The sequence below is a fragment of the Malaclemys terrapin genome, chromosome 7, assembly GCF_027887155.1.
Source record: "Malaclemys terrapin pileata isolate rMalTer1 chromosome 7, rMalTer1.hap1, whole genome shotgun sequence".
Taxonomy (NCBI): Eukaryota; Metazoa; Chordata; order Testudines; family Emydidae; genus Malaclemys; species Malaclemys terrapin.
In genome coordinates, this window is record NC_071511.1 from 17,890,616 (window position 1) to 17,903,061 (window position 12,446).

At 45.1% G+C, this 12,446-nt stretch overlaps 1 protein-coding gene across 5 annotated transcripts in view; it reads right to left on the reverse strand.

Moving 5' to 3' along the window:
- Nucleotides 1-7,168, reverse strand: part of RAD18 (RAD18 E3 ubiquitin protein ligase) — a 133,281-nt gene extending 126,113 nt beyond the window's left edge. For 4 of the 5 annotated variants that reach the window (XM_054035662.1, XM_054035661.1, XM_054035660.1 and 1 more), the window contains exons 1-2: nt 7,089-7,168; nt 6,033-6,114 (exon numbers count right to left, since the gene is read on the reverse strand). In XM_054035662.1, the coding sequence (XP_053891637.1) occupies nt 6,033-6,114; nt 7,089-7,136 (130 nt within the window). In that variant the 5' untranslated portion in view covers nt 7,137-7,168. Of the gene's footprint in view, nt 1-1,788; nt 1,924-6,032; nt 6,115-7,088 lie in introns of those variants that run through there. The other variant, XM_054035663.1, reaches the window with a different exon arrangement.
- Nucleotides 7,169-12,446: the final 5,278 nt, after the last annotated feature.

Here is a 12,446-nt window from a genome sequence, read left to right on the forward strand (position 1 = left end):
TCTGGTCACTCAATAACAGACCTAAAAGTGGCAATTCTTCAACAAAAAAAACTTCAAAAACAGACTCCAATGTGAAGCTGCAGAACTAGAATTAATTTGCAAACTGGATACCATCAGATTAGGCCTGAATAAAGACTGGGAGTGGTTGGGTCATTACAAAACCTAAACCTAATTTCCCCAATACTAATTTCTCCCTACTGTTACTCACACCTTCTTGTCAACTGTCTGTAATGGGCCACTCTCTTACCACTTCAAAAGTTACCCTTGGTATCCTGGTGTTAATTGATTTATCTTGTTAGACTGACCTCACACTTGGTAAAGCAACCCCATCCTTTCATGTATTTATACCGACTCCTGAATTTTTCACTTCATGCATCTGATGAAGTGGGTTCTAGCCCACGAAAGCTTATACCCAAAAAAATGTGTTAGTCTCTAAGGTACCACAAGGACTCCTTGTTTTGTTTTGTTTTTAAAGACATTGCTGAGTAACTATATACACATATATATTAAATCTAGCAAAATGTGAACTAAAGTAATTATAGTCATACGTAAAAACAAACATTCAATAAAGAATACTTTACCAGCATATTTCAGCATTTGATCTCAGTCTGTGTGTCCATTTTAAAAAAAAATATTTAGCAAATATATCCCAAAGCAACATCAACTACTACTGCTAACATATCATAGTTTACTGAGCTAACCTTCAAGTTTGAAATAAACTACACTTCCTAGAACCACAAAATTCAAATCCCATCCAGTATATGCCAGGTTGCATGCTCCTGTCTTTTAGGGCCTTGTCCAAAGCTCACTGAAGTCAATTCAGTAACTCCCATTAACTTCAGAGAACCTTCAATTAGCCATTATTTTTATCTTCCTGCTAAGAAATTATTAAAGGGGTAAGGGCTTGATCCTGCAATGCGCTGAGCACCCTCAACCAAAGCTGAAAGTTTACTTCAGTGGGAGTTGAGGATGCTTAGCATCTTGCAGAATTGAGCCTTCCAGAAGGGCTTCTTTGGATTAAAGGAGTAAGAAGGGCCTAGGAATTCCTGAGTTCCAATCCCAGCTCTGACAATGACTCAGTGCGTGGATATGGGCAAGGCACTTCGCTTCTCTGCCTCAAGTTCTCCATTCAGTAAAATGGAGATAAAAACACTCCTGTGAGGGAGGTCTTAAGTGCTTTGAGCATGTAAAGCTCCATAAGCATATGAGTGCTCTGTGTTACTGTTATGTAAATTAATAGATCTGATTAAGTTCTCTGCTGATAGATTTTTATTCCCTACTAGCCTACTGTCAAGTAAATGTTCTGTCCTAGTTTTAACTCATGGACATAGCTTTCATTACACTTAAGTTGATTAAACTTTCCAATAATATTGTAATTGCATTTCTTCTTGAAACAACTCTATTTTTAAGGAAAAATCTGTCAGAAGCATCACACTCTGCAGCCCAAGTTATTCACAGATTGCTTTGGGCATGCAGCTGTCTAATAACAGCTGGAAGAGCACATCAAGCAATAACAATCATTAAAGATAATTTTAGCATGTACTTTCTTATTGTTCCAATTAAATTTCCTGCACCTCTCTGTCTGCAATAGTCACAAGCACACCTACGTCAAAGTGCTTCTGCAATATACCTTCCTAAGGGCTGGTCTACACTAAAGCTGTAAGTCAACCTAAGTTATGCTACCTCAGTTACACAAGTTAAGTAACTGAAGTCGACGTAACTTAGGTCGACTTAGAGCAGTATCTACTCCACACTATTTTGACGGGAGATGCTTTCCTGCCGACTTACTTCCCGCCTCTCGGGGAGATGGAGTACAGATGTCATCATCTGCCATTGACTTAGCTTGTCTTCACCAGACCCACCAAATCGACACCGCTAAATCGATCGCAGCAGAGCCAATTTAGTCATAAGTATAGCGAAGCCCTAACACAATGTGAAAAGAACATTAGGGTTACAAAACCAAGCACTCAAAAGTTGGGAAATGCCAGAATTAAGGATGCCTGCACAAACTTAACTCAGCCCCATTGTGCATATGCCAGCACAGGGATCGGCAACCTTTGGCACAAGGCCCATCAAGGAAATCCACTAGGGGGCCAGGACAGTTTGTTTACCTGCAGCATCCGCATATTTGGCCGATCCAGGGCTGCGGGAAGCGGCGTGGGAAAGGGATGTGCTGGCCGCCACTTCCCGCAGCCCCCATTGGCCTGGAACGGCGAACCATGGCCAGTGGGAGCTGTGATCAGCCGAACCTGCAGATGCTGCAGGTAAACAAACCATCCCGGCCCACCAGCTGATTTCCCTGTTGGGCCACGTGCCATTGGTTGCCGATCCCTGTGCTAGCATATCAATACCAGCAGCATTGACACCACTGAAGTCTCCCTGGTGCCCGGTGCCAGAGCAACCTATAGCGCCCAGGAACAGCAATTGCACGGAAAGTCCTGTTTGGCCCCTGCAACCCTAGGATAGAGCACGCTCAGTACAGATGTAATCTTCCAAGAATTTAGCTACCAAACTCCACCAAGACTCTACAGACTAGGTGCAAACAGAGGTATCTGAATTTGCCCAACATGTACATTTTTTGGCACAACCAGCAAAAGGCACCACCAGGGCAACACCCTTGTCAAATTTCAAGCCCTTGAGCCAAAGCATTTAAGCTACATAGCTTCTCAACAAACCAACTGTAATTTTTTTTTAAACATGTATTTTTTCCTAATCTCATTCTTAGAAATAGCTAACGCACTTTTTTGCTGAAACTTGCCAACAAATTCAGCCTGAGGCAGACACCCAGCATGGAAAATTTCAACCAAGACAGTTAATATTTGGCAAAATCATAATCAACTGAAAACAGGATCTTATAATGGGAGATGACAGGTAATCTTAACTAAAGGCAGCACTACCAGCTCCACGTATAATCCCATCTACAAGACAACTTTGAGCCGTACTCCTGACTCTAGGTCTTGCTAATGTATTATTCTGAAAGACACTTCAGCGGTGAATTGATAGAAATACACTCTTTATAATAAAAACAATGGCATTTAAATCCACTAGTCCCCACAACAGACATCTGCACTCTCAAAAAAACAGTGGCTGTTTCCCAACAAACCTCTCAGAAAAATGACTGCCCAATTTACAACCTGCATTTGTGAAAGTGTCGGCTAGGATGTATAGATGAAAGACGGTGGTCTTTGCTCACTAAAGACAGTGGTTACCACTGAACCATCTAGTACAAGGCACCATCTGCGAGTTCTGATTTAGAAGCAAGGACACAACTAGAATTTTGCTGGGGAGGGGTGGGCAAGTTGCCTGCCGAACTGCCCCAAATTTGAGTGGCATTGCAACCTGGCACATGGAGTCACAACATCACTCAAATTTGACCTTGCCTCCCCTCTGCTATGCCAGCAGAGTAGGGACTCTGCTGTTACACCACCCAGCTGTGGTTGAAGGCTGGGGGAGGGAACCTGGGCCACCCCCTCCTTGCACCCATTTAAAAGGGCTATACATTTTTTTTTTAATTCCCATCAAGAACCTATAAGCTCTGCACTCTAGTAAATAATAAATGACCAGATCATAACTTTCCATGTGAACCACCACCAGAGAGGAATTTTTATGAGGAAACCGCTGCACCAACTCTCTACAGCATGCCTTGGGAACAGAGTGCAGGAAGGGGCTAGCTCCCTGCAATAAAAACCACAGGATCATCCCCCAACCCTGATAGATCCTGGGGGAAATCACAAAAGGCAGGATCATGCACACTAAGGCTATGTCTACACTACCGCAGTAAGTCGACCTATGCTATGCAACTCCAGCTACGCAGCTAGAGTCGACACACCTTAGGTCGAGTTACCGTGGGGTCTACACCGCGGGGGGTCAACAGGAGGAAATCTCCTGTCGATTTACCTTACTCTTCTCGTCGGGGGGTAGAATACACAGGTCGACTGGAGAGCGATCTGCAGTTGATTTGGCGGGTTTTTACTAGACCCGCTAAATCGACTGCCGGTGGATCCATCTCAGAGCGTTGATCCCTGCCATAGTGTGGAACTGCCCTAAGCTTCAAGGCCAGAGCTAAAGCTGAGGTATAGATTTGCACCCCCTTGGGCTCAATGCCAGTGAGGCTTCGTTGGAGTCAGGGTTTCGGGTCCCATTTAACACAGTTGTCCCTGTATGCCCTGGGACAGAGTGGAGAGATGCATGGAAAATTTAGTACAGCTCTAGGCAATAAGTTCTATAAGGCCAAAGGGGGGTGGGCAGGACAGGAATCTGCATAACTTTAGCCTCCATCTGTTGATGTACCACACAAGGGGTCCACTCACATAGGGCCCGATTCTGCAGTCACTCCACATGTAGAACTCCGGTTAATTCAAGTGAATAGAACTCCTGTTCAGAGCATGGCCACACACACACCCCAGTTGGCTACTGCCAGCTGTGGAGCAATGAAGTGCATCCCCTGGCCTTGGGTGCAGCGTGCTCCAGCACCCCTCCCCTCCCCCTGGAAACCCTTATCCCTGCCTCTGCCACACTGCTGCAGGCAGGGATAAGGGATCCCCAGGAGACTGTGGTGAAGTTTTGGGACTGGCTCCCATTCACCGCCCTCAGCGCATGCTGCCCAGGCATCTCTGCACATGCAGCCCCAGGAAGGACCAAAGAGGCTGCCCCCATAGGGAGGCGGAGTGGCAGAGCTCCTGGATCAGCACAACCAGGGAGGAGATAACGCCCAGCATCCTGGCCAAGCTGATTCTACTCCAAAGGCAATTTATTCCAGTGCTTAACCAACCTGACAGTTAGGAAGTTTTTCCTAATGTCCAACTAAACTGCCATTGCTGCAATTTAAGATCATTGCTTCTTGTCCTATCCTCAAAGATTAAAGACAACAATTTACCTCCCTCCTCCTTGTAACAACCTCTTATGTACTTGAAAACTTATATCACCCCTCAGTTTCTGTTCTCCAAACTAAACTAATTTAATTTTTTTTTTCCAATCTTCCCCCATAGGTCATTTTTCTAGACCATTATCATTTTTTTGTTCATCTCTGGACTTTCTCCAATTTGTCCACATCTTTCCTGAAACCTGGTTCCCAGAACTGGACACAATACATCAGTTGAGGCCTAATCAGCGCAGAGTAGAGCAGAAGAATTACTTTGTGTGTCTTGCTTACAACACTCCTGCTAATACATCCCATAACGATATTTGCTTTTTTTGCAACAGTATTACGCTGTTGACTCATATTTAGCTTGAGATCCACTATGACCCCTAGATCCCTTTCCACAGTACTCCTTCCTAGGAAGTCATTTCCCATTTTGTATGTGTCCAATTGATGGTTCCTTCCTAAGTGGAGTACTTTGCATTTATCCTTATTGAATTTCATCCTATTTTCTTCAGGTCATTTCTCCAGCTTGTCCAGATCATTTTGAATTTTAATCCTATCCTCCAAAGCACTTGCAACCCCTTCCAAGCTTGCCATCAGCCGCAAACTTTATAAGTGTACTCTCTATGCCACTATCTGGGGCCTGGTCTACACTAACCCCCCAATTCGAACTAAGGTACGCAACTTCAGCTACGTGAATAACGTAGCTGAAGTCAACATACCTTAGTTCGAACTTACCGCGGTCCAGACACGGCAGGCAGGCTCCCCCGTTGACTCCGCGTACTCCTCGCGCCAAGCAGGATTACCGGAGTCGATGGGGAACACTTCTGGGTTCAATTTATTGCGTCCAGACAAGACGGGATAAATCGAACCCAGAAGTTTGATTGCCTGCCGCCAAACCAGCACGTAAGTATAGACAAGCCCTAGGTGTCAGCTTAACAACGGCCTTGACCATCCAGCCCTGCAGGGTCTTGAGACCATAGGTTCAAGCCCTAGGTTAACATAATTGGTGTGTGGACACCAGGGGGGTTAGGCTTGAGCGTGGGCTTACACTGCTGTGTAGGCGTACCCCAACATCTAACAGAAGAGATGGCAGGATGGAATGAGAGTCAGGCACTAGTAAAGGATACATACACACACACACACCCCATAAAAATACTCCTGTACTTACAGTTATGTGAACACTGTGGTATGATCATTGCAATATCAAAGTAATCAAAGCATATCCCACAACGCAACAAATCATCCACTGCCTGAAATGGGAAAAATAAAGTTAAGGTCATTCAAAGGCACCCTTCAAGAGCTCTTCTTCTGACTATACGTCTGATATAAGAAATATCTACATGCTTTCACTCTCAGAAATTCTTGTCCACCAGTTTCCTAAACCCCATAGACGAAAAACAACAATCTCTCACATCTCTTGGGGCTGAGTTTAACAGTTGCTTTATGTCAAAAGCTGTTACACTAAATGCCAACACAAATGCAAATTGTCACATAGCTATTCGGTAGCAGCTTGCTGAACACAAATTCAATAAACAAACTGAACTGAGAACAGCTTCCAAAATCAGTTCCAATGTGTAGACTTAATCTTTGGCACATCTGCTAGAGCTCAAGGGTGAAAAGGGGGAAGGGAAAGGCAGTTCTTGCAGAAGCCCCTTCCCAAATGGGAGCTCTGCTAGCAATTCAATATTCTCTGACATTCCTCCTGACAAACTCTCCCCATCCAGCTTCCTCCCTAGCAAAAATGGGGGCATGGGTCTTGTGGAAAGCAAAGGGCCTACTCTGCTACCTAAAAGTTTTAGGAGGGGTAGGGAAGGTAAATTCCACTATAAGGCCAGCTGCAATCCTCTGATACTTCAGGTATCCCCAGGGTCACTCTTGGGAGCCCCCATGAATCAAAATGCCAGCCCTGACCCTTGGCCAGCTCTGGAGAACCACGCTCTTGATTAAACATTTTAAGGACCCCACTCTTACTTATAAGGATCTCTGGACCATAAGTCTTTTACCACCCTCCATAAGCACCAATGGACGCGCCCCCCATCCCTTCCCCCAGGTCCTGCCCCCCCCCGTTCTCACTGGACAGCCCCGGGCCGGTACCCCCCCCCCTTGTCATGGGGGGGGGAGGGCGGCTCGGTACACGCCCATACAGCTGGGATCCGCGGCTCCAGTGAGCTCCCCCCAGCGCAGCGCCGGGACTGAAGCCCCCAGGAGCCTCCCTCCCACTTACTTTCAGCAGGGAGAGGTTCTCGGGCCAGCGCGGCTCGGCCAGCGCCATGGTACCCACCCCAGGGCGGGCCAGCTCCCACCCCGCACGCAGCCGGCCCCAAATCACCCGCGCTCAGCAACCGGCGCGCGCATACTTCCGGCCCCGCCCCGGGGGTTGCTGGGAGATGTAGTTTCTGCCGCGGCTGCGCTCGGCTCCGCTGGCAGAGCTGTGGCTGGGCCGGCCAGGGTGGGAGCGGGGAGGCTTGTCCCTTTAGGAGAAGCTATATACCTGTCTCATAGAACTGGAAGGGACCCTGAAAGGTCATCAAGTCCAGCCCCCTGCCTTCACTAGCAGGACCAAGAACTGATTTTGCCCCAGATCTGTAAATGGCCCCCTCAAGGATTGAACTCACAACCCTGGGTTTAGCAGGCCAATGCTCAAACCACTGAGGGATTCCGTCTTTGCTGCAGTGTCAGCCTCCCTCTCCCAGAGACATTGCCAGGGCTGTTTAAAATACAGGGGCCAGCAGGTGCAATGGGACCCTCCCCTCAGGGATTTCCCTACACCCCCCCCCCCCCCCCGAATTTCACCAACACACCTCCCACCCTCAGTTTTGTGAACTAGTTACATGCAGCGTTGCCAATTTAGTGATTGTTTGGAAATTTGAATTGAAATGGAAACATTAATACAAACGTTAAAAGCATATGAAGTATATGATAAAATACGTGCATCTGAAAAAGTATAATAGATTTGAAAACTATGAACATAGACTAGTTTCCTTGCACAGCTGTTGTTTTTTATGACAATGTCAATGCATTCACTTCGGTGATGTTGGCCAACCTAATAATTTCAAATTATGATTTGTAAGCAAAGTCTAAATGAGCTCTCCCTGACAGCTACCGATGAGCTGGGGGGAAAGGTTCCAGGACCAGATTGTATTTACATTCACACTTAATCTACATAGGTATCCAGCAAACAGAGCTGTATTGCCCACGTAATAGATTTTGGCTGGGGTTGGGTTACAAATCCCTTGAATGAGAGGGGTAATGTATTCTTATTGCATGAATAAAGGGCAGTAGAACTGTACTTAGCCTGTGCTGATTGAGGGCATCAAGAGAGGATGGAGACAGGTGTTTTGCTTGATGGTCTGCCTGAGTCACAAGTACTAGTGACATCATTCTCCCACTACAAGAAAGGGACCAAGTGACCTTCGCCATTGGATCATATGAACTGGAACCATAAACTCCCTAAACATTAAATCTCACCAAATGAGGGTCAATCCATCCTCATCATCATATCCACTCATTATACTCCACACCCAAACACAACCACTCTATGAACTTCATACCCTCATATCTCAATGTCTGTACTTTGACCCATCAACCCTTTACCCCCTAATCGGGGATATTGCAGACTATGTATTCCTCATGCTACCTGATCTTAAACCAAACTTTGCACCCTCGATAATCTGTATGTTATTCCCTGATAACCAGAAACTTCTATGCTCACACTCTGTTCACTATTTATTTTTTTTAACATCATCTTAATAAAATTTTTTAATTTGACCTGCCCCTCACCACTGTTTAAAAGAAAGAGCTGATTAGGCTCCACAGATAGTCTTTTGTTTTGTTAAGTGACCACTACAGCTGAAATCACTGAAAATCAGGTCTAAGCACTTAGACCTGCTGTGGGACAGTGTTTCTGTGGAAGAGATGACCCAGTCTGCAGTAGCAGTGAGGTTCCCGCACTGAGAGCTCAGTGAAATCACAGAGAGCAGGGTAAAACCTCAAGAGACCAACTCTCGGAGGTCATAGTGGCAGGTGGCAGCAGAAGGTGATGATACAGGGCCATTGGCAACAGAGTGAACGGTGGCACAATGAACAACAGTGGCCAGAGCGAACCGTGAGCAGCTGGAGGAACAAGCAAGGTACCTTCTTGCCCCCTACCTGGGAGGTGAACTCATGTGAAAGCACCTCTGAACTCTGAGTCTCCACTGACCAAGGACAACACCGGTGAGTGTTAATGAGACTGTTAAGAATGCTGGACACACAACTCAGTTCATGCGAACAAACAGGGCTGTGGCATCATACTTTCTATTTAAGCAAGAGATACCACGTACTACAAACTGGAGGCCAATGTTCGTCCTGAAGTTGAACACTGGTTCCAAACAAGACCAGCAAATGCTCACTATCTTTCTGCAAGAAACTCAACTGACTGGCTAGAAGCATGTGGTGCAACATTGAAAGACTCAACAGTTGAAAAAGTGAAGAACTCTCACCACATTCAAAAAATTTGCATACATGGCTGATGAATGCACCGATGCAAATGGGCATCAAGTATTAAGTCATTGTGTACGTTATCTTGATGTCAGTGGTAGGCCAGTAGATGCATTTCTAGATGTTCAAGTTATAGAAGACACATCGGCTGCATCTGTGACAACCCAATCTTAGAAGAGTCAAATGCTTGTCAGTTGGACCCCAAACAGATAGCTGCTTGTGCATTTGATGGAGCTGCAAACTTCTCTGGAAGACATGGTAGAGTACAAGGTTTGCTCAAATAAAAATGTAACCCTAATCTCTTCTATACACACTGCAGAGGCCATCTACTCCAACTAGCGCTAGTACGAGCTGCAGACTCTTCAAAAGACATTTAAAAAGCTATAAATTTAATGTCTTCATTATATTATTTTTTCAACAAGAGTCCAAAAAGACTGAATATCTTGGAATATATAGAAGGTACACTGGGACTGAAGTTCAAATTAGTCCAACCTGGGAAAACCCTCTGGCTTTCTCATGAGCAATCGTGGACTGTTGTCTTAAAATTACTCCAGCCATTATTACTGGTTTGGAAAGTATCTACCAAGATGGGATGGATCTAAGTAATGAGGCTGGTGGATTACTTTTGCTACTACGTTCAGAGAAGACTATTGCCATTCTCTCTCTTGTAAGTCTACTGTTGAAAACACTTGGGTCATAAAACAATGCCATCCAGGCATCTGCTACAACAGTAGTAGATCTTTGTCCAGCAATAGAAACTACATTTGGATCAGAGAGCTATCCATTGAAAAAGTACTGGAAGAAGCAAAGACTTCAGTCCAGAAGTTGACTAATGAAGGCATTTATATTGAATCCTTAAGTGAAGAGGACAAGAAGTGTTTGATAAGACAACTGAAAAAGTACACAGACTTGATTCTTAAAAATCTACAACAGCGACTTCTAGATTCTACTCAACCTCTACATAGCTTTTACAGATCCCTGTCCTATAAAACACTGACAGTTGAGTGGAGTGAGTAAGGCACTACCAGCAATGGGGCTGCCATGTGCTCAGGACAGAATAGAGAATTTGAACACAGAGTGGAATATCATACGATGTATGAATGAAGATTTGACTTCAACTTCTTTTTTATTATCACTAGTGACTCGACCCGATCTTTATGCTATGTTTCCTGGGATGAAAGAAGTAGGAATTCATCTCTTGCTACTCCCAGTCACAACAGCTACAGTTGAGCGTTCTTTTTCATCATTGAGTAGAATTTTGTGTTTGGAAAGAAGTCACCTTCTGCCTGATCATGTGAATGAACTAATGAGCATATCAATTGAAGGAATGTAAGTACCGGACACATGAGAAGCCACCAAAGATGAATGCATTGCATTCAAGAAGTTCATTAACAGAGTTGTGCAAAATTATAACAAGAAACCAAGAAGGATATAGATGTAGTGCTTCATAGAAGACTAGAGTAGCCAACTTTAATTTGTGTGATGATTTTAAAACATGAGTTAAATCTAATAAAATGGTCATGAAACATTTTTCAGTTTTTATTATGGTACCATACAGCCCACCTTCACGGTCTGACCCCTCATCGGCCCTGACACTCCCCCCTGTAAATTCAAACACCCCCGCTAATTTTAATTCTTGGGGAAAACATTGCCTCCCATTGTGTCCACAGGGACGTCTCCTGGGATCCCGACGTTGGCCCTCCAGTGAATCCAACATCACACTCCACTATTGTCATCCCAAAAACACATATTCCTAAGAGGTGCTAGGCACAAAACACTCACGCAAGCATATTGCAGAAGGGTTGTACCAGATCACCCCAATAAACACATTCCCCAACAATAAGAAGAATACGCTGACCCATTTTAAGGATAAGGTCAGGATGACAGCATGATGAATAGAGCTGTTTTGATTGAACCTACAGATACAAGGCAATGGGTGGCACCCTGATATGTCAGAAGGCGAGAAGTACCTTGTTTGTATTGGTGTATAAAGATGTATCTCAGAGGGAGTGTTTTTGGCCAGCCGAGAGGGCAGTGTAAAGGTCCGCCCCTGACTGAGCTGCGTCCATTGTCACCGACATACATGTGCTAGTGTAACTGTAGACATTGATCCGGGGAGCTAGGACCATGCTTTGCTGACAATAAACCTGGCCAGGTGCCTTCGCACCTTAACGGATTTTGTGGTCACTAGGCGGTTCACTCAAGATCTGCTGTGCCAGCTATCGGCACAGAGCTGGGACAGCACACAAGGAACACACATGCAGCCGAACATCTGATGACAACTATCACAAGATTTTATTTAAAAAAACAAGTTTGGGCAGCTTTTTATTTGCCTCTAAGGTTCACATTTTCAGTCTTTTCTTCACAACCGCAAGGGGCAGAAACTTGCTTTAAAAAAAAAAAGTGGCCATCTACACATAATCTGATGATTCAAGGAGCAGAGGCTTCAAGAAAAATGCCAAATATTGCAAGACTAGCAATACAATGATAAGCATGAGCAACAGCGTAGTCTTCAGAACATGCTACAAGACCATTAGTTTGTCCATAATTTTGCCTGAGGAGAAGATGCTGGAGATCACTGATGACTTTTAGAGTCACAGAATTTAAGGCTAGAAGGGACCACTGGATCATTTAGTCTGACCTGGCTACCACCCAGCACCCACACATTAAACTGAAATTATACAAAGTATTATAGGAGACTAGACTATATGTGCCACAGCCAGAGAATAGGAGGGACCACGGTGCACCAGTGCCCACGGCAACCGCAATGACAGGGAAATTATCCACACCCACACACTGCAGAGGAAGGCAAAAATCCCCCAAGGTGACTGCCAGTTTGACCCAGGGGAAAATTCCTTCTCCTCCCATATATGTCAATCAGTTAGACCCTGAGCACGTGAGCAAGAACCAACCAGCCAAGTACTAGAGAGAGAGAATGCTTGGTGTCACCTCAGAGCCCCGGTCCTCCCCATCTAATGACCCATCTCCAACCATGGCCGTCCCTGATGCTTCAGAGAAAGATGAAAAACAAACCAGAATAAACTGGGAGCTCAGACACTACAATGATGAGAGCTATACCTAGATAGATTTGGATGTGAGGATT